The sequence below is a fragment of the Mandrillus leucophaeus genome, unplaced genomic scaffold, assembly GCF_000951045.1.
Source record: "Mandrillus leucophaeus isolate KB7577 unplaced genomic scaffold, Mleu.le_1.0 Scaffold318, whole genome shotgun sequence".
Classification (NCBI taxonomy): Eukaryota; Metazoa; Chordata; class Mammalia; order Primates; family Cercopithecidae; genus Mandrillus; species Mandrillus leucophaeus.
Window position 1 is genome coordinate 3,088,602 of NW_012103343.1, and position 27,702 is coordinate 3,116,303.

Below are 27,702 nucleotides of genomic sequence, written 5' to 3' on the forward strand. Positions count from 1 at the left end.
TCTCTACTAAAAATATAAAAATTAACCGGTGTGGTGGCATGCGCCTGTAGTCACAGCTACTCAGGAGGCTGAGGCATGAGAATTGCTTGAACATGGGAGGCAGAGGTTGCAGTGAGCCAAGATCGTGCCACTGCACTCCAGCCTGGGCAACAGAGCGAGACTCCATCTCAACAGTAACAAAAAAGAACAATCAGTATGTCCTTTGCTAAGATGCCTCCTACCCACATGCAGGGAGGCTTTTTTTTTTTTTCTTTGAGATGGAGTCTTGCTCTGTCACCCAGGCGCATCTCAGTTCATTGCAACCTCTGCCTCCCGGGTTCAAGAGATTCTCCTGTCTCAGCCTCCTGAGTAGCTGGGATTACAGGCATGCACCACCATGCCCGGCTAATTTTTTTATTTTTCGTAGAGACAGGGTTTCACCACGTTGGTCAGGCTAGTCTCGAATTCCTGACCTCGTGATCCGCCTGCTTCGGCCTCCCAAAGTGCTGGGATTACAGACATGAGCCACCGCATTCAGCCATAGGGAGGCTTCTTAAAAACCTGTCTAGTGTCTCTCCGTAGCTGTATCTCATTGTGTGTGTGTGTTTTAATACATTCATGCTCAAAATTTGGAGAAATGAGTAAATGGGTTGTTTACTGAATGTAAGCCGCTATCTCTCAGGCGCTGAGGCACTTGTTTATCAGCAGACCTACGAAATTATGTACATACGGATCTCTTCTCAAGGCTTGTAAGAGATGTAGGTTCCTGGGCTCAGATCTCAGAATTCCTGAATCATTACTGCCAGGCGGGGGCTTAGGAATGTGCATGTCTGTGTATTAATACTCTGAAGACATGCAGAGTTCTAGAAGGTGAATGCTATCATTCACTTTCATCTTAGGCCTTAAATGTAGAAAATACTGACGTGTAAGGAAAAAGCAAAGGTGAAACCGGCAAGTTAATTTTGTCTTGAAATGCCATCACATTTAAAGCACAGTTCTTCAGAAATCAAGTTAGAAGGGTATTGCATGGTATTTCCCTCTATTTATCTAAAGTTATTTGTAGTATTTCTGTCCTGTATATGTTATGAAAAGTCACACACGAGTATGCTCATTCTTTGAGAGTCTACATTTACTAAGTCAGAAGATCTTTTTTTTTTTTTTTTTAAATCGTGAAGCATGAGAGATTTTGTGACAAAGAAAATCTTTTCACCTTCCATTTTTAGAGAGAGGAACAGTAGAGAGTCAAGTGTGAAAACTAGCCAGCCACTGGGTTTCTTGGGAAGAAAAAATATAGTGTTATTGAGTAAGAAGCGTTGTTTTGTATGAAGAAAGATATTAAAATTTATCTAAGGACAGTTTGGGATTTGCAGGGAGAAAATGGATAGAATTAGAAAACATTCCAACTGTGACTATTTTAGAATGAAATATTAAATTTGTTACAATTGAACAAAGGAGAATTTAGAGTTAATGAATTGCTTTGCTTGTAGTATTTTCTTTACTCATTTCTTCTTATTTCTTTAAATAAGGAAAGCCAAGTCATTACTTGGCTTACTATTACAAGTTATCAACAACTTAGTAAAATGTGCATGAAATCTGTAAGGTACAGAGCCTAATTCATCAGTAGCTTTGGCAGCCAGACATGCTGATTCACTGTCTGCCCACTGTGACTTCAGAGTCACAGGACTGTGGGTTAGAAGAAGGATACTAAGGGTCATCTGGTTCCAGCCGTGCCTTCGAGTGTCTGATAATGAGTTATTTAAAAAACTGAAACCCAGAATCAACTTCTCATTCTTGCTTAGCTAGTAAGTAATACAAGCAGACATTCATACCTTGATTTCTTCAACATGTAATTGGCTTGTAAATCAGGGCGACCATATAATTAATCATCCAGATTGGAGTACTGTTAGAGTGAAAGGGGGCATTGTTAATAATTATGCCAGGACAACAGGCATTTTAGAGTTATACTGTATCACAAAGCTAAATTCTAGCAAATGGTTTTGAAACTGTGTTTAGTCTGAAAGATTTCTTCAGAAGTTACATGTAAAAAAACTTACCTAGATTGAAGTTTATTTACCAAGGTAACTAGGGTACTGCGTACTATGTGATACCCTGTTTACATGGAATCCCTGGGGAAATATCTCGTTTTTCTGATAAACATTTCTTTAGTTGAAAAATTGGTACATTTATTTCTCAAATCAATGTTGGCCAACTGTTTTAATAATTTCTCATATGCAGCTTAAGATTAAAATTCTTTATAGAGGGCCTTTTATTTTAGAATATGGTCTTTCCCTGGTATCTATGGAGGATTGATTCTGGGACCCTCCTCCCCCATGAATACCAAAATCAATGAATGCTCAAGTCCCTGGTAGAATGTATTTGCCTAAAACCTATGCACATCCTCCCGTCTGGATGACCTATAATACCTAATATAGTATAAATGTTATGTAAATAGTTGTTAACTATATTGTTTAGGGAATAGTGGCCAGAAAGTCTGTACGTGTTCAGTACAGATGCTTTTTTTCTTTCTTTCAAATATTTTTGATCCATGGTTGGTTGAATCCACGGATGTGGAACCCATGGACACGGAAAATGTACTGTGCTACCAGAAAGTAGTTATATCAGGTGTAATGGGAGTGGAGGTAGATAGTATCTAGACTAGAAGTTTCCAAACCTTTTCAGTCATAGCATCTTTAGTATCTCAATAATTTTCATGGTGCCTCCTAGACCAAAAGAAAAACCTAACCATTCCATTTATTAAGTATTTATGTCTAAACAACTATTTATGTCCTACTAATTTAGTGGCTATTTGAGAAAATATTACATATAAACTGTGAGGAAAAAACTTTCATTTTATTCTTTTAAAAGCATAATTACTTACAAATATGCGTGCAGCTGTAGGGCACTGCACAGCTTTCACACGTTGAATTCAGATTGTACACACATTTCATTTCCTGTTCAGTTATCATTTTCTCCTATTACTTTCTTTTATCACAGCAACTGCTAGAAAAACAGTTTTGCAAAGGTAAGATGTTATGGAAGGAAATGTTGCATGACTCAGGGTAGAAACTGTGACCTACCTCAGGCTAGTGGCTTGTGCAGTATCTGATTTTGAGTCTTGTTGCTTCCTTTGGAAATAATCCCATAGCTTCCTTCCAGTTCACTGTAGTGCTTGGGGGTGCCTTGGCACTCAATTTGAGAACTACAGGTCTAGACATTTCTGTTTAGTTCATTATTTGGCTGTTAGCTAAACATCCACTGTATTTATGGCTCCAGAAATTTTTATGTATGTGTGTGAGAAGCTCTCAAATCCATTATGTTAAAGAAACTAAGATGCTCCAACACTTTACTCCTCCCTTTTTTGAATTAGGTTGTATCATATTCTGGTACTGAATAGCTAAAGTTTGTTGAACACTTATGTCAGGCACTGAGCTTGAGGAAACACTTTGCATGTGTTCTCTCATTTTCTTTTTGATTTTCATAACAATCCTACTGTATAAAGCTTCTTCTATCAGGCTCTATCAGTATTTCTGGAGTAGATACTGTCCTTATTTTACAGATGAGGAAACTAAAGTTCAAGTAAATTAAGTGACTTGCCTGTGAACATCGAGCAAGTAGTTTCAGTTCTGTGATATAAACTTAATTTTTAAAATTTTACTTGAAGACTAGAATCTTTGTCTACAGCCACAGCCTTTTCTGTAGATACTGTGCTACCATCCATGTGTCTGCTACTGTTCTGAGAGGTACTTTTTGTGTTTCATGGTGGTCTTAAGAGATCTTTTTGTTCTCATTTTCAAATAGAAACACCGAGACTCAGAGAAATTTAGTTACTTGCTAGAATGAACAGCTAGTAATTGGAATTTGAACCCAGGTCTGAGTAACTCCAAAGGTTGTAATTGGAATTTATCCTAATGACCAGAAGACATTTTCTAAAATTCTGGAGTTATTTCGGAGTCATTAAAGAAAGATTAAGTTGCGATAATGTGGCTTTTGTGTTAATATATTTGATAAATCATATTCATTTAGAAATCATGCATGGTATGTGTGGCACCTCTCTATTAAACAGCATGCCTGTTGCCCAGCCATGTGCAATAACAGAGAATATATTGTGCTTATCATTTATAAATATATGTATAGGAGAGAGAGAATGAATGGACCTGTTTGTCAGTGGGCAGCTGACTGGGATGGAACACTACAGCAATGCTGAAACGACAGACCCCTGAGATAGGACGGTGTGTGGAGGATCAGGTTTTAAAGGCTTGTTTAGGAAGGTGAGTAAGTGCTAAGTAGTTTCTCAAGTTGAAAATTAGGAATCTCTTGATCCTGTCACTTCTCTTTAAAACCTAATAATCAAACAGGGATTTGCCTGCACTTGGAGTTGCATTTCCCTCTGGAAGAAGACAGATCTAAATCAGAGGTATGCTTCAAGTTGGCAAACACTTTGGGTGGGAAGCAACATGAGGTACTGGATGAAGTGTGTTGCATTAGCCCTGGGCACGTTATGACTTCAGGTGTAATTTGCAGAAGGATAGATTTGTTCATGTGAGTTAGCTATGGTTGACCTCTTGAATGAGGGGGGTGGAGTTGTTATAGAATGTAAGAATGCAAAGATTGAATGGTCAATGTGGTATTTTGGCATTCTTCCAAATCCTTGTAGCTCTCTTGGAGAAGCATAACACTGCTTTGTAGGAAAGAGAAAAGTGTTTACATCCAGAATATATTGAGTGGGTGTACTGAGTTCAGCAGCCAGGGTCGTGTCCCCCAGGCCTACTGTTGTGGTTTACCCAGCTGAGATGCACAGAGGGTCAATACAGTCAGATTTCTACACCCTGCCACCCCTTTTTCTTGCCCACAACCAAGTCCAGCACTTAAAATGGAATAGTGCACACCTAGGGCCTGCTTCCCAGAAATTCTTTGTAAATGTAGGTATGAGCCCACCCTGGAAAATGCTTTCTTCTTATTGCCTTGCTTGGTACATGCAGTGCAAATGTCACCATGTGTCCTTGTTTTAGGCTGAAACCAGACCATACACTTGGGTAGCACTTTACACCTAGAATGTACCAAATGTACCACTGTGGTGTGAGAATATAAAACCAGTCATAACTCAAATTACATGGATTTTATTTCACCTGAATCTTTTTATCTCCAAATAGACAAACATTGAAAACCTTATCCCCCAACAAGAAAGAGATACTTCTTACTGAGGTATCTAAGGGTACCTGTTTATAATATGATTTAGCTCAGCCATATTTAATAAATAATCTATTATTTAATGTCATAGTTGTTGTGCATTGCATATATAAATTCTAAATTTCCACGTACCACACATCAGAATTAATTTTATTATGGGATTTTGTTGTTGTTGTTGTTCAACTCATAGCTGTTAGTGTATTGTGTATCTGTGTATGTTCTGAGTATTATAGAAGGCATCAAAATATGCCAGAGAACTTGCCTTCTCATTGGATAAAAAGTGTACACATGTGAAATGGCAACCAGTAGGGTTACATTTGGTCCCTTGAACAAATGCTTTTAGAGATAATACAAAGAAAAAGTGACCCCAAACATGGTATATAGAAGACTCAGGTCTTGGGTTGAGATGTAGGTTTGGTGGAGAGAAGATGGGTGGGGATGGTAGGAGAGACAGGTCGGGTCTAAGCCTGGAGTACAAGAGAAGGCATATCTGGACTCTGGACCTCTTTTCTTTTCTCTTTTTTCTTTTCTCTCTCCTCTCCTCTTCTCCCCTCCTCTCCCCTCCCCTCTCCTCCCCTCTCCTTCTTTTTTTGACAGGGTCTGTCTCTATTGCCCAGACTGGAGTGCAGTGGTACAATCATGAGTCAGTACAGCCTCGAGCCCCTAGCTCAAGTGATCCTCCTGCCCCAGCCTCCTGAGTAGCTGGGACTATAAGCACATGCAGCCACACCTGGCTAATTTAAAAAGTTTCTTTTTGTAGAGACAGGATCTCAGTATGTTGCCCAGGCTGGTCTCCAACTCCTGGGCTCGAATGATCCTCCCACGTTAGCGTCCCAAAGTACTGGGATTACAGGCATAAGCCATGAGGCTCGGCCTTTCTGGAGCTTTTAAATATATATTTTTAACTTCACAGAGTTGAAGTAAACTCTGTTAGTATTTGTATAATATTTAACAACCATGTACAAATAGATAATGACTAAATTTGACACTTGCTTTTCTGGTCCTAATTACTTATTTGTTTAAAAGGAGATTAAAGATCTTGGAGGGGAATGCCTTTTGTTCATTGAAATGCAGCTTGTGTGGCTGAGCAGAATTCTGTTAGACAATAATTATGCACCATCTGAATGCAAGATACTTTATTGGGGTACTATGGCTGTAAAGAGGACTAACAAATTCTTTTCCCTTCCAGGGACTTGGAGTTTTGTAAGGACAGAAAGAGAAATCAGTAAAATAGAATGTGATTGGTGGTCCCCTCAGAAAGATCTTGATGTTGTTGAGTTGCTCTTAATGTCAGTTGTTTTGGGAATTCTTCTATTTTTATGACATCTTAAGGAATTTAACAGTTTAAAAAATTAAATATGAAAGTGTTCCCTTAGACATTATACTTGTTGGTTATTGGTATTGACCATAAAAATACCAGCAACATTAAAGTATTACTTTAATACCAGGATATTGTACACACAGATGCAAACATTTACTTCATGGTCTTTTCCACTACCATTAGGGGTAAGAGCCAAAAGCTAAGTAGCAGGCTAAAGGAGTGCAAAGGAGGAGAAAACTAAGAGCAGAAAATTTAATCCACTTGTCATACACCAGAAGGTCTGCCACGCAAGACTTTCCAGCTTTCCTGCCTGTCTTGACCGGGCTTGTCTGGAGAGAGACTGTGGGTTTCTGGAAACGAGACCATCAAGACTGATAAACACGTGTTGTAGTGAAACCTTGAGTTGTCTCAGTGTTACTGTGTGTTTGGATAGTACAGAGCTTTGCTTCAGAACATGGCTCCTTCATGAGCTGATAGCTTTATTTTTAAAATTTTTTGGTAATTTAATCTTAGGACATCATAACTTCAGGTATCTGAGTCTCTGTTTTTAATTCCTTTATGTATATATCTCGTTGCAGAAATGTGGGGTCCTCTGTTTAAGTGTATGATCAACATTTTGAGGAACCACCACACTGATTTCCATAATAGGTGTACCATTTTATATTCCCAATAACAATAAACAAGAGTACTAGTTTTTCCAAATCCCTGCCAACACTTATTCCTCCTCACCTTTTACAATTATTCTTTCACTTTTAAGGACCCTGTGATTATACTGGCTCCCACCAAGGTAATCAAGGATAATCTTCCCATTGCAAGGTTCTTAATCATTTCTGCAAATCACATTTTTAATATATAAGGAATATTCACAGGTTCCTGGGATAGAGATGAGGAAATCTGTGGGGGCCATTATTCTGCGTATGACAGCAAGTCTACCTTTGAAGTTGCAGCTGTTTGCAAATGAGGAGCCATGAATTTGAGGCTATAACTTTTGATCATGGTTATGGCAAAAATACTCATTTTTAAGACAAAAGCATAATCTTTCTTTTGTTATTTCAGAAGATGTGACCTTAGTTGAACATAAACTAAAACTCTTTTCCTCCTTTGGTGATCCTCATCATAAGATTGAATAGTATGAGGCTGTAACCTGGGCCAAGCTTGAGTATGGAATCCAGGTTCAGTAGTCATTTCCAGAGTGACTGCTGTGAAAGAGGAGAGGGAGACTAGCGATCATCTTAATGTCCTGAGAAGGGAATTACAGATATGGGAAAAGGGCTTGGGGAGAGTGAAGCCAGGATTTCAGGGCAGTGGGACAGGTGAAATGATATACTGCTTCAGATCAGCAGGTGATACAGATTGCAGTCTCATGGCTTTTGTGGTGGAATCTTGATATCTAATATGTTACAATTTGAGTTTAACATCTTCAGTTATCAAAATGATTTTACTCTTCAGATCTTATCACATAGAAAGTTGACATTAAACAGTAGAATAAGAACACTTTCTCTGGATTTTGATGCATTTTGGTCTGTGCCAGCAATTCTAGTACCTTAATATATTTGGCCTTATGTTGTCTAATGATTGCCCACGAAGGAGTTTTCTAGCATCTCAAGTGTGGCCTCTTGTGTAACTCCCTCATTCAGCACACAAATGTGTGACTGCAGACACAACTCCTGGCATAGCAGTTAGCAGACAGTAGACAAAGAGTTGTTTGAATTCCAGAACATGTCAGGGAATCAGACAGCAGACCTCTAATGAAAATCAGATATGAAGTTTGAAAAAAATTGCATGAGTGATTCTTTCCAGTATTCTGTTTGTGTTTAAATGCAATAAGAACCTGTATTTCAGGGGCTGGCACTTTGGCCAGAGGAGGGATGTGTGGTTTTGGCATCTATTAGATGTTGAATCACTCAGCCAATGATACGGGGAGTAGTAGGAGGATGGGAGGCAGGAGAGCTTGTCCTTGACTGCTATAGCTGCACCCTTTTGTTCTGTGGACAAGATTGGCTCTCCCACCTAACTTGGTCTCTACTGATGATAATCTGGCCTTGCAATTGAATAAATACTATAAACATAAATATGCACATAATGAACTTCCTTTTTAATGAACTCCTGTTTATTTCCATTTAAAAAGGATGGCAACAGTGTGACAACTTTAAAACAGTAGATAATTCACATGAGATTTGGGGAATTCATTTTTGTCTGTTAGGTTGTGTTTACTGGTTTAAAAAATGGATAATTTTCTAGAGGTTCATAAATTAAAAAAATGGGTTGTTTTATGTGGATGGAGCCCAAAATCAAGGAGCAATGAAGACAGTGGAAGTGCTGGCACTTCTGGTATAAGAAAACTATAGTCAGGAAAAGGTGGAGGTGCATTAAAGTAGCAAATTTCAAGTGTGCCAACTACTTTACATGCATTATCTGATTTATCTTCTCAAATTTATGTATGTGTATTCACACACGTGCACAAACACCCCCCAACAGATGGAAGTGATCCTTCTTTCATGATAAAAGAGAAGTAATAGCAGACATGTTGGCCTGAGTTCTGTTTAACAGCTTTATTGAGATATAATGGATACATAAAAATGGTATATATTAAACTGCATAACCTGATGTATTGATATGCAGTTTTGTGTTGCTTAACAGTGGAGACAGGTTCTGAGAAATGCGTCATTAGGCAATTTCATCGTTGTGTGAACACCATAGAGAAATGATCACCACATAGAGACATGATCGTGACAATCAAGCTAATTAATATATCCATCATCTCTCAAGGTTTCCATTTCCTCCTTTTTTAGTGTGTGTGGTGAGGACTTAAGATTTACCCTCTTAGCAAATGCTAAGTATACAATACAGTGTTGTTAACTAGAGTCACCATGCTATACATTAGATCTTCAGAATTTATTCATCCTGCCTGACTGAAACTTGACCAGCATCTCTGCATGTCCCCCTGGGCCTGAAGTCTTTGCTCTGCCATTGGTAATAAACAGTTCTATAAACTTGGACAAATGCTTTCACCTTTTTAGTCTGTTGGGTCACCTATGAAAGACGGAACAGAACGAATGTATCACAAGCTTCCCTTCTAGCTCTGTACTTTTTGATTATAAAAAACTTATGGAGGGGTCATAAGAAATCAAGCCTTCTAAGAAAATAGACTACCTAAGATTGTGATTGAGAGATTAGAGGTATGTCTCATTACCACGGGTTCTCCAGAAAGGACAGCTTTCTAGTCAGCTTTTATTTCCAAGATGTTACTAGATTAGGGAGAGCCTAATTTCTCCATTTGTGAGCTTCACTGGCTACGGTGGTGATATTAATACCCTCAGTGATTCAATAAAAATAACAATGACAATGAAAAATGACTGACTGGTGATTCACTTTGGGGAACTACTTGGCTGGCTGCCTGAGACCTATGCCAGGAAAGAAGCTGAATAGATTTTAGCAGCATCCTCTAGGCTAGGAAGATAATAAAATTTAGGATGCCAGGTAGTTGTTTGGTCCATGAATATAGGTCATGGAAGGAAATGGCTTTTAGGTGAGGGGAATGGATGGGCAGGTCATGTGCTGAATTTGCAGCAGGGTGGCTACCCTGCTGAGGCTCTCAGCTGCTGCAATTTTCAAGTGAACTCAGGAGAATTGGTACATTACTTAGTTCCAAATGACTTAACTTGATGTCCCAATAATGGTATAAGGAAAAATGTCAATGTAGGAAGAGTTAACAGAGCTGGAGGAATCATATACCTCATTTGATTTAAGGACCCCTTAAAGACTTACTTTTCCTAGATATTTCTTTGGCCAATGACTTCTCACTGCCGTAGAGTAAGTTTGAAATTCTCTGGTTTGGTGTCCACACAAACTTGGTCTCACACTACCCACTCCTTACCTCCTGGTTTATTCTGTGTGACGCACAGCCCTTTGCCTTCTCTTGTGTTCATGCCTTTGTTCATATCTTTCCTTTTACCTAAAATAATGAGAATAATATGAATAATATCATTTAACATACTGAGTACTTTCCGTGTACTTACTTTTGTACTATTTTATAGTAATCCTTCCATATCTGTGGGGGATACTTGTCAAGACCCTCCATGGATATTTGAAACCTTATATAGTACTGAACCTAATATATACTATTGTTTTTCCTATATATACATACCTATGATAAAGTTTAATTTATAAATTGGGCACATTGAGAAATTAGCAATAAGTAATCATAAAATAGGACTGTTATAACAATATACTATCATAAAAGTTTATGTGAATGTGTTCTCTCTCTCTCTCACAAAATATCTTACTGTTCTCCACTAACCTATTTTGGGACCATGGTTGAACTCAGGGGACTGAAATAGCGAAATAACAGAAGGCAAAATCATAGATGTGGGTGAGGCTACTGTATATGCATTATCAAATTTAATTTTGCCCAAACTCTATGATGCAGGTAGTAACATTACCACCATCCTCATCACCATCATGATGCTCATCACTACCACGGTGATCATTTCCATCTCACAAGTGAGGAAGCTGAGATTTAGTATAAATAACTTAACTGAGAGGACACTCTAAATGAGTGGTAGAGTCATGATTGCAGCCCAGGTGGCCCATCTCCAAGGCCCAAACATTAGAAACCATATTGTGCCATTTAATGCCATTCTTTACCATCCTCCCCACACATCCAGGCTCAATGCTTAGTATTTTCTACTTTCCATAACAAAAAGTAATGGCTCCTTCTCTGAGGTTCTGTCGTATTATTTGACATGCTCTGTTTTATATTTGTGTATTCATCTTCTTTCCTTCTGCTTCATTGATGCCTCATCAAAGCCTGAGTTTAACATGTATTTGTATTCTCACCTTGATTTGTTATTTGACAGTTTATTAAGTATATATTGATTTGACACCATACTTTGCTATCTATATTCAGCCCAGTCAGTTTTTTGGCTCTAGTTTATATTTTTCAACATCTTAGAATACTTCTATTAAAATGCCAGTATCTTATATGAAAATATTAATATCATGCATTTCCACCTTCACTTTTCATGCTAATGACTTTGTCTGGTTATTTAAGTGGAATTGTGGGATTGCTTAGTTCAGACAAGTCATATTTTAGAAACACTGTAGTTTAAATGTCATGGAAGGGGGATGATCATACAGACCTCTATTCTAAGTGCTGGCTTTGCTGCCTACCTCATGCGTGGAGGAATTACTTAACCTCCTTGTCCTCCGATTTCCTTCTCTGTTAAATGGAAAAGATAATACCTACTTGTCAGGATTATAAGACAGACTAAATTGGATAATGCATGCAAATAACCTAAGTGCCTGAGACATATCAGTACATCAAATATGGTACGTCTTGTTGTTTTTGACCCTTGATTTCGATTCTGATCTTCAATTTTGAATTACATTTACTGGCTTCTTCGACTGTGGGGTGTTTAATAATTTCATTTGCTTTAGGATTCAAATAGTGTGGTTTAAGATCACCAGTGAATAGTAGAGTCAGAATTAGAATCTAGCTAGTCTAATTCCAGAGCCCGACTAGTAAAAACTAATAAATTAGTAAATCCTTGCTCGTACTGCCTCATTAGAATTCATTGTGCTGCCCAACCATCCAGTTACAATCCATCCCATTTCCTTCTCTGTAGCAGCAAGTAATGGCTCTGGGGAAGGGGACATGGGGAGTTGTTGTTTGATGAGTACAAAGTTTGTTTTGCAAAATGGAAAAGTTCTAGAGATCTGTTGCACAACAATATTAATATAGTTATAAACACTGAAGTATAAACTTAAAAATGGTTATGAGGGTAAATTTTATATTACATGTTTTCTATAATAACTGAAAATTTCTTTTTTAAAGTAATGACTCCTTCTTTTGAGTTCCTGTAAACTTTTGTATCTCTATGATTTAAGAGCTCTAAAAGATTAATGTCTAAGACATTTATTTTGTGACATGATTTTCCCTGCTTCCATAAGAAGCACTACTTGCAAAGTCCATGTTTTTTCTCTAAGCAAGTGGTTATATAGAAGAGTTCCTGTTATAAAATCTGGTGACTGAATGCTTGTGGGTTTTAATTTAGCGACTCTAAGGACAGAGATATATTACATAAGGCGTGTTTCATACTGTTCACTTTCCCTCCTGTGTGTCTCCATATCACTGTGGGTTTCTAAGTATGAGCCTTGAGGATATTTGAGTAAAAGAAGGATTTTACAAGTTTGCATTATTACCATGAAATCAGGTCAGGAGCTGATATCAGAAAATTCTGTATTGCTACCACATAGATCTATTTGGTTGTGAATGATTTGGGCACCATCATTCTGTTCTGTGTTGCGTATGATAATCTGTGGGTGTAACTTGAGATGTATAGGCTACCATAGATTCTTCTTCACCATAATTGCTTTCTTTATAAGGTACTCAGGAATTTTGGAATATTCTATTTTTCTTTATTTTGTAGTTATAATTTCTGTTTTCAAAAGGTTCTGAGGTGGAAAACACACTTAAAGACAAATTAAGATTGTACAGTTACAGATAAAACCAGAGTAGAGACCATACATGTAACTACCACTTGGAATAGATACCAGTCTGAATCAACTGGCAACAAAACAAAGTTCAGATTCATGGTTTATTATATGTGGCAGAAGACGCTTATTTTTCTTTTCAGGAAAATGTTGCTAGAATTGAAGGGTTTTTTTTCCTCCATGCATTTTTTTTTTGGAAAATAATAAGCAACAGATATTATCATGGAATGATGTTTTACAAGAAACCGAGATGCTGTTCAGTGTGTAGACATTGTTAATAGCCAAAGTATAAATCTGAATTCATTAAGGATATTTGCAGGCTGGGCGGTATGGCTGAGTTTGTTTGCTCTTCAGTATTTAACAACACGTTTAATGCGTACTGTTTGCCGTACTGTGCCATACATTGGTGATTAAGAAGAACAACAAAAATGGTTCTTGAAGTACTCAGTCCAGTGGGAAATTTAGGTAAGCAAACAGATTGTTAGGGTGCAGTGTATTAGCTGTTATATTAGAGACATGTAAACATGCTGTTAGAGCCCAATGAGAGGGTATGTCTTCCTGGAGTAGTTGGGGGAAGGTTCTAATGATAAATGACATTTGAATTGATTCTTAAAGTTTGCCAGGTTGAGAGTGGAAAGAAAGGAACATTTTTTACAGAAATAATGCTTTTGGATGATCTAATTTATTTTAGCTAGGAACTTGTACAATCTAGAAAAATGATAATTAACATGCACTGAACTTTTCAATTCAAATATCATATGTCTTCCATCGACCTTTGGCAATACTTGCAGGCAGTTACTTCGTAATTAAATTGTCTCAGACGCCTACAGTGCGGATATTCTGGTATACGGTCAAAGCCCAGGAAATATGTTGGATGGAACAATGGATGAAAGAAAGTAAAGGAGAGCCCTATGTCACAGATATCACTAAGTGTGGGTGAGGCAGAGTGGTCACCATTTTAGGAAAACTTGGAAATTGATTGATATTTTCAGCCAAATAGATGAGCAGTCCATTTTTATAAAGGTAGCAAAGGGACCTGGAGATAGAGCCAATATTTTCCTCACAAAGTAACTTGGACTCATGAATTACTTGCTCAGACATTTAGTTTGGATTCCAGAGTCTTGCCCTGTACAGCACAAGAGGAATGAGCTCCCTTGAAAGAAGTTTCAAAGCAGTTATTACCAGCTAATCACAACATCCCTGAACTTTAACCAGACCTCTGTAGAGTGTCTGATTTTAAATAGAACTGCTTCCTCGTGGTCCTTATGGAATTACTAAGCTGTACAATGTATGTCTGAGTAGCTCGGAGGCTTGACTCATGGAAGGGGTTATTTTAGATGCTTGGTGAATGATCACCCAGTGGAATTTTAGTTTGGATGTATTGATATTGCACTGCTACTTCTGACAATAACTAATCATGCTCAAAAAGACTACTTAAGTCTCTTCTTGTTCAGAGATTCAGACCTTTGTTTTGACCTCCAGAATCATGTATCTACCTGCCCACTTGAGAGTTCTCTTGATTATCTCATAGCTATGTCAGACCTAAAACAGTCAACATTTATAAATCTTATTCTTCACCAACTCCTCCAGATTTATTTTGCCTTTTGTTATGTGCCCCTCTTATTAACTGTACACGCATTCACTTAGTGACCCAAGCTTAGAAACAAGGTACAAATCCTCCCCAGCCCTTAAGTCTAACCAATCAGTTTCATTTCATATTTCTGACATTTGTCCACCTTTCTTCATTCAAACGTGCCATCGACCCCATCTAAGCTGCCATCATTCTCTTGAACTGCTTAGTCCTGGCCTCGTACTGCCTCCCTGCTTTTGCTGTTTCTAATCCGTTCTCTGCATAGCACCTATTGTTATCTTTGAAAAACAACTTCATTATGTTATTTATCTGCTTGAAAGCCTTCCGTGGCTTCCCGTGGCACTTTAGATACAATAAAATATATTGACCCTGGCCTGCATGTCTAGGCATGATATGACTTTGACTCACGTTTCCAACTTCGTCTTTTTCTCATTCCTTCTCTTTTACTTTCTCTCTGGCTCTTCTGACTTTTTTCAGTTCCTTAAATGTGGAGAGCTAATTCCTGCCTTTGAGGCTTCCCTTGTTCACTGTGCCCAGTGTGCTTTCGTCTGCCTTCTGCCTGGCCAGTCCTTCTCATTTATTGGGACTCATTTGTTACTTTTTCCTGAGAGGTTTTTCCAGGCTGTCTAATCTAAGACTACCCTCTGATAACCTTTCTCAAGCCTTACCAGAGTTTAAAAAGCTTTGTTTGTTTCATATGTGTCTCCCGACCATAACACAGTGCTCTCTGGGGACCGTGTCTGTTTGGATTCCCACCGTGCCACCCATCATGTTGCACAGGGCTTGTACAGGGGCAGTGCTCCATAAACATTTGTTGAACGAAATACTATTTAATCAAAATAAGAGTTATCTGGAAGGGGCATCTTGCCTTTCTCTTTGCAGAAAACGACAGAGCCTGCGTGTAATTCCTGTGGCGATGTTTGCCAAGTGCTTCCACAGGAATGTCCAGTAGAGTACTAATAGAAGGTCATAAGCTATTGCCATTTTGCTCTCCTGCAAAAAAAGCTTGGTGGCATCTTCAGGGTTTGTCCTTGGGAGCCTAACAGACTAGATTTAGGTCCTGTCTTTGTTCCTGTAAAGCTGTGCAACCTTGAGCAAGTTAACCAAATTCTCCCAGGTCTATTTCCCTATATATTAAATGGAGAAGATTGTATCTATCCCACATGCTTATTATGAGTATTAACTGAGATTACATATGCAAAGTGCTGAATGTAGTGCTTGGCACCTTGTAGGAGTTCAGGCATTCTTTTTCTTATTCCCTTTATATCTCGAGATTAATGAGGACTCAAGAGGAAAAGAACTCATTTAACTTATAATCTTATTGTTCTTACTTAATGCATAATCACACTTGGGGCACTAACGTGAAGGTCAACACAAGTTTAAGAGGAAAACCTCCTCTCTGGAGTGCAAATAAGCAATGATGTACTGACCATTTACCAGTAAATAACATTAGACTTCCTCAGAAAGATACATGTGAAATTCGCCTTTGCCTTATCCCAGGAGTTATTTTTTAACATTGTCAAATTGTAATAACTAATAATTACAAATAGATTTTTCCATTGTAGTTCAAGTAGATATTCCATGAAGATAGGCCATATGAAAACATTTTCCCATATTAGATGTTTCTATAGCTAGGAAGCGTTGGCAGTACCATTGAAAACTCTTTATAAAGTCCAAAGCTCTTCAAAGTAATTGTCAACTTTGTGTGGGGGGGGGCGATTAAAATATTAAATATTTTAGGCTGGGAACAGTGGCTCCTGCCTGTAATCCCAGCACTTTGGGAGGCTGAGGCAGGCAGATCACCTGCAGTCAGGAGTTCAAGACCAGCTTGGCCAACATGGTGAAACCCCGTCTCTATTAAGAATACAAAAATTAGCCAGACATGGTGGTGAGCTCCTGTAATCCCAGCTACTTGGGAGACTGAGGCAGGAGAATCACTTGAACCCGGGAAGCAGGGTGAGCCGAGATCGTGCCATTGCACTCCAGCCTGGGCAACAGGAGCGAAACCCCATCTCAAAAATAAATAAATAAATAAATAAATATTTTAAAGACAGGTTATTGTAAAATCTGATGGATTAGACTCAAATAGGTGGCAGATATACTTAAGGCATACCAATCTAGATGTTAGATTGAGTTTAAGGGAAAATGCTTGGGTTAATTTATCATAATCAATGGTTGATTCTCTATCTTTAAGTCAGGACAGCACACTCACCTTTGCCTCTATTAAACTTGTTTCACCCTATAACATGAGACAATAGCCATAACCAGGGGAATTGTTTCTCCCTAAGCCAAGTCCTTCAGAGAGCTTGGAGCTTGAGCATTGAAAATTCAAGACCTTTGCATTTGTCTGCTTGAATATTGACCCAGAAAAGGGACCATCTAAATTGTCTATTTAGGGATAGGTATGACAATGTTGATGCCAGGGGATAGACAGGATGATAAATAGATGTAATACTTTAATCGACTACTTAGCTCAGTTGTTTAGCGCATGAGAACTTTGGGGAGGCCAAAAGATTAGATCTGAATTCTTTCTGAGGCTCTCTTACTCTGCCATGGTCTTTTGCCAAAGACCTTACCTTGCATCCAAACCTAGTATCTTAAAAATGTGTATGATTGGTCATTTGGGACATTAGATTCATGACATGTGAAAGTACCCGGAAAAAATCCGTGACCAGCACTACAGAAGGTGTGCTGTGTTAAGAAGGGGGTTTATATGAGTGCTGATGTCTGGACATCTCATTTGGCTCATGATTAATTTCCTACTGCAAACTTACCTTCATAAACCAATATAAGCTAAACTGAGAATTGTGGTTATTAATGTTGACATAAACGTTAACATATGTCCTCAAGAGTACTGTCATCTCACAGAAGGGACAAAGAATAGTTGCGTCATTGTCTTTTTTTTTTGTTCTTTTCTTTGTAGTTTTTTTATCAAAGTTGAGTATAGTTTGAATCTGTCAGTGGTTCTGGTCATTGAGTTCTCTTTTGGTGTTTTCTGTTTTGTGTCTGGTGGGGCTACAGTGCTTTACAAAGAAATTGGATACCTTCTGAACTTTTTGTTAAGTAGAAAGGGAGTCTGCCAAAGAGACATCACCTCTGCTAAAATGCAAGTCTGATTGTTTAAAGCAGATCATCTCACATGTCCCAACATAGAACTTCAGAGTTTCCCGTCTCTCATCCAACCAATTTGATGTTTAAGTGATTTCTGTGGGTGTTTTGTTTTAATCAGATACTAGGAATTGAGAGAAAGTAATGAAAAAACCATAGTGGTATTAATTGTTCTGCCCGCAAGTTACCAATTTGGAAACCTGCTATGGAATGTGACATCTTTTCTCCTCTCCTTTTTTTTTTAATAGAATGCTATGAACCTACCTCCTGACAAAGCCAGGTTACTGCGGCAGTATGACAATGAGAAAAAATGGGAACTGATTTGTGATCAGGTAAGAAACAGTGACACTTTCTTTTATGAAAAAAGTAATGAAAGAAGAGATCCAGTGTGAATTTTATGGTATGACAATTATATCATGATTGAAAAACAAGATATTTGCTTCTGCAACAGAGATAGGAAAAAAAGAGGAGAAGAGAACTTCAGAGAAATAATGATATGTTTGTGTGGATCTTCTTTGGATCCCAGTTTGAATAAGCTAATTATTAAAAAGACTTCTTGAGAAAATTGGGAATATTTGATTAGTGACTGAGATGATTCCAAGAAATTATTGTTGATTTTGTTTGATCATAAAGTACATAGAATAATACTGGGCACATAGCAGGTGCCTCTAAACTTGTGTGGCTGCCTCTGTTGCTGCTTGAAGGGCCCATATATTAAATATTGTGACCGTTGTTGTTTTTATTTTCAACTTGTGCTCAAAAGATTCAGGGAAAGTTATATCAAATTGATATGGTTTGGCTGTGTCCCCACCCAAATCTCATCTTGAATTCCCACATGTTATGAGAGGAACCCGGTAGGAGGTAATTGAATTATGGGGGCAATAATTGAATTATTTCCCATGCTGCTGTTCTCATGATAGTGAGTAAGTCTCATGAGATCTGATGGTTATCGTAAGGGGGAGTTTTCTTGCACGAGCTCTTTTCTCTTGTCTGCCCCCATGAGACATGCCTTTCACCTTCCGCCATAATTGTGAGGCTTCCCCAGCCACATGGAATTGTGAGTTCTCCATTAAATATCTTCCCTTGGTAAGTTGCCCAGTCTCAGGTATGTCTTTATCAGCAGTGCAAAAACAGATTAATACACAAATATATCATTATCTGTTATCCAAACATACTTTATGGTTTGAATAGCAGTTATATGATGCTGTCAAAAAAAGCTTCAGCTATACATTTCCAGTGTAAAAATATTAATGCAAATCTTATTTGTGAAGGTTTAAAATGATGACTGTGGGGTGGTGTTGATATCTAACATACAGGAAACCCCTGGGCCCCAGTGCTGTGTGCACACAAATATTAATTTTACTTCTTGGATACAAATACTAATTTTACTGTTTCTTAAGCATGTAACATGGATATAGTATATGTTAGGATATATGTTACAGGAAAGGTACACAAAGTAATAGATAATGTTAAAGAAATTGATTTCCAAAAGAAACTATATGAATATGTGTGTGAGGACCTATGGAGAAATTATTTCAGGTTTCAGTTCCATGAAAAATTACCATATGGACATGGTGAATCATGGAACTGGTCATTGTTTTCCTTGGTTGCTAAGATTCTCAGAGCCAGATTTGTGGCCTGAGCCACAAATTTGGTATAAATGGTTATGAGACCATTTATACCGACTACACAGTACTTCAATGACATGTGTTTTACCAACCTCATCCATGGCTTCATCTAAGTATTCCTGCCTGCGTTTTTCCCTCCACACTGATTTCCTCACTGAAAAAAAAAAAACTTATATGAAGTTGTAAACATTTGTAAATTATCATTTTGAACAAGATAAATATAAATATATCAACATTACTGGTGAACAAAGATTATTCCTGCATTGATAACTAAACTGAAATGTTCTCTGTGCTATAGGCATTGTACAAATTGGTGCACTGAACCTTTTCTGCTTCTTTCTAAGGAAGCAAATATGGAGTGTCACAATAAATGCTTTCTCATGACCTGACTTTATCATGAAGTGGCAGTTCATTATTTAATTTGGGGCATCAGCTTTTTCATACTTCTATATGATTGCATTAATCTATCACTTGGTTTTGTAAGTATTTAAGTGTATCTCCCTCAAGAGTAAGTTCCCTTGGGATATGGGCCTCTAACAACTTGCTTAGTGCTTGAAAATGTGCTTATTGAAAACATGTTGAATGAAGGAAATAATAACTAATATGGAAGACAGTGGAGAGGAAGCTTGCATTGTTGGCAGAGAAGGCAGAAGGGAGAAAGCAGTTAAAAGAGGTGGCCTGGAAGACTAAGCAGAAGTTTACTGTTTCCATATCCTTCTCACCTTCCTCTACCTGTCAGTGTGGTTTGTTTTTGGTAAAGGAAAAGCAATTCACTGCTCATTTCTCAGAATTATTTTAAAGAGAGAAGTATGCCTTTTTTTTTTCTAATTATTATACTTTAAGTTCTAGGGTACATGTGCATAACGTGCAGGTTTGTTACATATGTATACTTGTGCCATGTTGGCGTGCTGCACCCATCAACTCGTCAGCACCCATCAACTCGTCATTTAAGGATGCCATTTTTAAATGTAATAATTCAGTGGTACTAAATACATTCACGTTGAAGATAAATATTTCTTAATATGACAGATGCTGTTAGGAATAGAGAATAAATTCCAGAAATTCTGTCCCAAATTTAACCAAATTAAGATTAAATCGTAAAGAGCTTTCTATAGTAACGATATTGCAGAAATGCCTCTTCGTCCTTTCCTGGCTCATTGTATAAATATAAAGATGACCTGAGCTTCTAGTGGGTCTCAAAGGTTAAGGTAAAATGGGAGACAAGTCTAACTAATTCTGGAGGGAGTGGAGCTACGGAAGCCACAGAAGAGAGACATCTCTGCTGGATTTTGGGTGCAGTGAGGTGTATCCCAGCGTACCCATTTCTGTTTTACAGTAAGTGAACAGAGTTCCCATGAAGACACTATGAATTTAAGGACTCCGTGGGGACACAGAGGCAAATTTTGTAGTGTGAGCGTAGAAAACTGGAAATGTCAGGTTCCTTTGATAACTGCAAATAAAACCCTGAAGCTACTTAGCTGTAAGAGCTCTTTCAGTGGTATTTCCACTTACGGAAAGAGAGAAAGTCCCTTAATCTCACTTGCGCCTCAATTTTTGGTACAGACCCTGTGCTGCATGTTTTGGTTTTGGAGCTTTCGCCATTTCCCGCAAGTTTAGAGCTCTTAGCACAGTGGGTACTATGGATAAATGCTGGTTTAGGGGTTTAGAGATCCTGGATGAGTTTAGACCTTTAGATCATTTATATCTGGAAGGGTCGTTAGAGACCATTTATCCCAAGCCACTCTGACTCGACTTTTTCTATTGAAAACGTTCACACATGCTTGCCCAAGAAAGCATGTGGAGGAGCATGTGGAATGAAGTGCAAGTCCCTTCACCTTTCCTATCTGTTCCCCAAGCCCCTTATTTTATAGATGATGAAACTGAGGTTCATAGAGCCTAAACGACTAGGCCAATGCTGGGGTCACCCAGATAGTGAAACGAGAACATCCATTTCCAAACTCTACTCACAAGCTTTTTCAGTTGTTGCCTGTTATCCCAGGGATCTGGAAACAAGCCCTTGAAGCAAAAATTATAGTGGGTAAGGGTTTCTCACCAAGGTTTTGTGTGTGGCTGCTGAAGTGATTTAGGGAGTGCCTATAGAGCTTACAGGTTGTGGGTTCATAACTGTGCCTCTGCTGGATGATCAAGTGGAAGTGATTAGTCAAAGATTTCAGGACACTGGAGATGACTGATGCGGATGGGTGTAGATCCCACCAACATATAATCCAGTCCGGAAGCTGTTAGAGGTGCCATCCCTAAGCTGGGTTTTAAAACTTTCCTTCGGTGTTTGCTGGTGCTGAGGGTGTGATTGGTTATTTTCTGTGGTTATTTGGCATAGGTGGACCTTGCCTCCTGATGGCTGGCTGTTGCTTGGCATAGTATCCTTGGGGAAGGGACCAAAGGAAGGGTGAGACATGGAAAATCTCCCCTTTCTTTACTTGTATAAAGTGATGGGGAGAAGCAGATTAAAAAACAAAACAAAAGATGAGCGTGAAGAGGTAGTAGGAAATTGTAGCCACTTAGGCTCAGCTTCCTGTGATAAGCGTTTCAGGGAGGTCAGACTGCATCTCTCCAGGCTTGGCATGGGTCCTGATCTAGGGAAGGGGAAGCCAGAGCTGAGTCAGGCCAGTGGCACTAAGAAACCTCATTACTCCCATTGTGAGAGGTGATCTCTTGTCTTTTTCAACACAGCTGACCCATACCATATACATGTATTTAATCATTCAGAATATAATTATTTTTTAAACCCTTTACTTGTGGTGTAATACTATTTCTTTAAAAAGGAAAAGCAGGTTTCTTACTGGAGAACTTGCCTCAATATTTAAGCCAGTTTGCCATTGGAATTAAATTTCCTAAAAAATTAAAGAGCAAATATATCTCCATGGTTTTTAGTGTTGGTTATTATTATTATTTTTTAATGTTCATGTTTTTGTGAGCCAGTTAAAGCTCTTCCCTGCCTAGTAAGCAAATACTACGGAATCCTGATAAATTATTTCCCGTGGGCCATTCCAGGTAAGGAGGGCGTGTCCTTGGAGCACCAGGGGTAATAAATGCCTAGTGACAGTGGTGGCATTTTTATAGCCTACTTTGGTGTTGATGGCTGCTATGTTAGAGTCATTTCAGCAAGCGTAGGAAGAGCAGAGACAGTGGTGAAGAAACTGAAGGAAAAGATGGTGATGCCAGCAATAACCTTTCCCTGCCCCTTTTCCTCCTTTTTGCTCCTAGACTTCAGACTTAGTCTGCCTTTTAGCTCCTATTTCCCAAGTTGCAGGCTTTGATTATACATTTAGGGAGTGCCTATAGAGCTTACAGGTTGTGGGTTCATAACTTTGCCTCTGCTGGATGATCAAGTAGAAGTGGTTAGTAAAAGATTTCAGGACATTGGAGATGACTAATGCGGATGGGTATAGATCCTACCAACATATAATCCAGTCTGGAAGCTGTTAGAGGTGCCATCCCTAAGCTGGGTTATAAAACCTTCCTTCAGTGTTTGCTGGTGCTGAGGGTATGATTGGTTATTTTCTGTGGTCACTCCTATGCTCACTCCTTTCTGGCTTCTCACTTCCAGCTGTTGGGATAGCAGACAGCCACTTCTCCTTCTCCTTCTCCTCCCTTCCTTCTATCCTCTGGCTAACTGACATGTTTACTATACTTAATATGTTAAATTGGTTATATTTTTACCATGTTTCCATAATTCTGTGGTATGTTTAAATGCTGTTTTAAAATTATTAGTTTTTTATGATCTGTTTAATTCTTTTCAAATTTTGTCTTTTGACCCTTAGTTTTCTCTTACCATTTTGATATCTGATCTTCCCCCTCTATACATTCATTCTTTTGGTTGTGCATAGTCAGATTTTTTGTTTGGTATTTGTTTTTTTAAAAAAAATCAGTATGCACCTTATAAAAATTTTCTCTTGTATTCAAATAAGGTCATCACAATTAAAATGAATAGTAATTTCTTAATATCTCCTGTTGCCCAGTTTATTGTTCTCAATTTTCCTTAAGATGTTCTTCCTATCTAGTTTGCTCAAATGAGAATCTGTTTCAGGATCAGTCACATGTTGTATCTGGCCATTATGTTCCTTAAATTACTTTAAACTGGAGTAGACTTTTGTTTATGATGCACACGTAGTAAATATACTAGCGAGCCCTCTTGTAGAAAGTTTCGTTTTTTGCATTTACTTGTTTCCTAGGGGTGTCTTAGCTCCTGAATTTCCTGTTATCTAGAAGTTCGATTTAAAGGCATTACAGATTGATGTTGAACATCTTTGTCAAGAATATCATAGAAAAATAATGTCTGCTTGTCCCATCATTAAATAAGTTTGGCCAATGACAACTTGATGGCCCCATTGTGTAACTGTGTTTTCCCCTTATGTTGGAGAGAATTCTGTTTGGTGTTACTTTGACACCATATATACGTCCAGTTACCTATCAATCTTGTACCTAATGGGTTTGAAACCAATTGATAATCTTTTGCTGAATCAGTTTCATTACAAATTGGAAAAAGATGATTTTCTAATCTCTCTTTCCTTCTATTAATACATTAAGCTAGTAACTAGAGCTTTTTCAACTGGGTCTTGGTTTATCCTGGTATATAATTATTCCTGGATTTTTTCCCCTCAATTGCCATTTTTTTAAGTAGAATTTGGATTAATAGATACCACAAAAGATGACCAGTGGGTTTTCTCTGGCCTCCTTTTTTGAGTATCACTATGAACTCATGAATTTTCATGGATTCAATCATGTTTTAATCAATGTGATATTATTTTTGAGGCTCATATGATCACTTCTTTGATCTGTGGGAATCTCTTAGTGCTGGTTCTTGTGTCCTTTTCACACGACCCTATTAATCCTTCAGAGCTTGTTTTATGGTGTGAAACGTATCTTCTTTGTATCTTAACTTGTATCTTCTTTGCCCAGGCCTAGGATAAGTCATTTCTCCAATGATCCCTTTTCTTTTTAGTGGGAGATAGTATTAGAGATGAGGAAGTGCGTGCAAAAGGTTTTCATAGCTGCTGAGTGACTTTGCTTCTTAATGTAAGTTTCTAGACCTTAAAAATACACGTTCAAAAATTATGAATTCAGTATTTTCAAATCAATTTTCATTAATTTGCTTAATCTCTTTGATTTTATAGTTACCTTTCTTTTGCAATGAAATGTTTGATTCCTAACAGTAATATAATTATTTACCTTTTTCTGTCATATAAAAACTTTCAAAACAATACGAGTATCATTACTACCTAAAACATTACTAACTAAATTACTGACTGTAATAAAAGGTTTTTTGTAGCTTTCTGTGCATCAAATGATAGGGTAACGGATAGATACTATCTTAGTGTTCTATGGCAGCCATAACAAATTACTGCATATTTGGTGGCTTACAATAACAGAAGTGTGTTCTCTCACGGACCTGGAGACCAGAAGTCTGAAATCAGGCTGTTGACGGGGCCTTGTTTCCTCCCAAGGCCCTAAAGGAGATTCCTTCCTTTCCGCTCCTTCCTTCTGGTGACTCTGGGCATTCTTTGGCTTGTGACTGTGTAAATCCAGTCTCTGCCTCCATCCTTACCTGGCCTTCTCTTCTCTCTGTCTTCTCCTGTCTTTTATAAGAACAGTTACTGGATTTAGGGCCTACATGGATAATCTGGGATGATCACATCTTGAGATCCTTAACCTCATGACATCTGCAAACACCCTTTTTCCACAAGTGGTTATTATACTCACTGGTGGTTGGGAGAGGAGGTTAGGACATGGCCATATCTTTTGGGGGTCACCATTCAACCCACTACAGACACTAAGATGTATAATGATTCACACAGTAGATTTTAATTTACATAATCAGGTTAGATATTGTTGGTCATTGGGGGTCAAATTCTACACAGTCAGGGACCCAGGTGAGGCTATTTTCAACACACAGCTTCCGCTTCACCCTGGGAGTCATCTCTTTCCAGCCAAAGGGAGAAAGAACATGCAGGTGCACACCTGGGAAGTCTCTGGGACAGGCCTGGAATTGGCACACATCACCTACACTCTTATTTTGTTGACAAGGACCTGCAAAAAAGGATGAGAAATGGAGACTAGCTGAGCACCCAGAGGGAAAAGAAAATGTTTGCTAAACAGCGACTGCTAGTCTCTGCCACGATTACCGATTTTGATAGTCTTATGGTTCATTTGTTTTAGGTTGTATTCAGTGTTAAAACTTGCCCTTATGTATTCATTAATTTATCCATTGACTAGGCATTTAGTTGTCTAGGCGAGGGAAAGGAAAGAGTGAGATGAGACATGGAGTGTGGGTCTGAGTTTTCCTTATAAGTCAGGGAAAAGACCCCAAATGGTTGGTAGTACCAATTTGTTTGTCCCGAGTTCCAGCAATGTACCAGACAAGAATTGGCTGTGGGATGTGGTTATTTTTGCCACACCTCAGGAAAAAAAAAAAAAAAAAAGGCATTTTGTGTCTTTGCTATTTTCTGCTTGAGTTTTTGAAGGGACTCTTCGTTTTCTTGAGCTCTCCAAACCTGAGGAAAGGCACTGAGTGAATTGATGTTGAAAAGAAGTCAGGTTTCTTTTCATTTCCTTCCTAAAAGCAGTTTCCTTTCCGTTAAGACTCATTCCAGGTCTCTGATTCTTTGATTCTAAAACACTGGGAAAGCAATCAAATAGCAGATGCCAGCTCTTTATGTGTTGAGCTTTTGGAGTTTTGGAAAGTTGGGTCTGAACCTAGAAGTGAATTTACATTACATCTTTCCTCCTCTTGGCCTATAGCTTTCATAGTGGAGAGAAAAATGCTGGCCTACCCTACAGAGACTGGAGTAGGGGGAGAGACAAAGGGAGAAAGGTAGTAAAAAGAGGAGAGGAAACAATTATTGTTTTAAAACCATCCTTTTTGGTTGCTTGATAGAAATACTCTGTCAGAAATGCTGTTTGGTATTCGTTGTCAGAGCTGGACATCGAGGGCTTAGTCTCATTTGAAATGTGTAGGCTTTAGAAGGAGCAAGATAAGTGGGGGAAAAAAAAGAAAACTTTTAGGCTGTATTTTGCCAAACTGTGTATCACAGTGCCTGCCTTCCTGCCTGGTAATACAAATGGAATTATAGATCCTCCACTCCCATCCCACCTTTTAAAAATGACTGAATTGCCTGAGCTGGTTTAGACTAAGTGGTCGTCTTGTTTGAAGCAAAGTTTATCATATGAATGACTTTTATAAATTTGGGGACACTGAGGTTGATCTTTGACACTATCTTTTAGAAAATCATTGCTAAGCAAATTAAAATGATTTATTAAGGCAGGTTAGCTAAGAATTTCTACCAAGTGATATAGATACTATTTTATTTCATTTTTAACAGTTGGCCATTTGACTCATAATCTTTGCTTGTGGAAGGCTGCTGTTGCTCACCTTTCACACACACACACACACACACACACACACACAAAGTCAAATGACTTTCTAGAAGTTGTACAGCAAGTGCTTGAGCTGAAACTAAAACTGAAGTCTACTGATGCCTGATTCTGAAAAATTTTATGTTTAAAAAAGTTTTTTGAGAAAACTACCATATAATTGTAGCCTCTTCACCATCAAGCAATTAGATAATTAACTTCACCTTGTGAAGAGTGACGTGCTAGATGCTATGACCATCATGCTTCAGAAAATATTATGCCGAATGTTTCAAAACAAGGTTGAAAAAAGATTAAGACATACACTTAAAAGCAAACTGTAAAAGACTAAATATATAATGGAACACCCTCAGCCCGGATACATACTCTTTCCTGGTTGCCTGCAGTGTTCTTGATGAACTTTCAAGGAACGAAAGAGTTTAAAAGAAGTCATTTTCTAAAGTCATTGGGGAAATTGAGGTGTCTACAGTCTTTATCTCTGCTGCAGTAGTAAAACAACATTTATTTAGGTAGCAGAAATACAAGGTAAATTGGCTTAAATTTCTAATGATACTGTAGGTATTTGGTAGTACAGGAAGATAGGAGGAAAACTAATTAGAAATATGGTTTGGGTTTTGTAAGAAACAGCTATACATAGGGCAAAGACTGTGTATAACCTCCATCAACATGGCGGATACTAGCTGTGGATGAGTCCAAGGCTTGTAGCAGCATCTTCAGGTACTAGAAATATCATTATACAGATGTTTCTTACCCGTAAAACCTCTGTTGGTTCTCTTCACAATCAGTATGACCACAGCCACTCAGTTATTGGTACATGTACCCATATTTTCTGTTAGAGTATAACTTCAAGTCAATCTAAAACCCTGTAAGATGAACACATCTAGCAGGTTAGGTGTGTGCTTATGTATCTTTGTCCTCATCAATGACCCATTTAGAGGGACCTCCTTTCTACTTTCCTTCTATGCCTATCCTTAGATCCTATTTGAAAGCTTGGCTTAGTGACT

General features: G+C 38.2%; 1 protein-coding gene across 1 annotated transcript in view; it reads left to right on the plus strand.

Moving 5' to 3' along the window:
* Positions 1–17,934: 17,934 nt before the first annotated feature.
* FMNL2 (formin-like 2) overlaps positions 17,935–27,702 on the plus strand; it is a 131,391-nt gene continuing 121,623 nt past the window's right edge. Inside the window, exon 1 of the mRNA XM_011987853.1 lies at positions 17,935–18,013. Coding sequence (XP_011843243.1) covers positions 17,936–18,013 — 78 coding nt within the window. The 5' untranslated portion in view covers position 17,935. The remainder of the gene's footprint in view (positions 18,014–27,702) is intronic.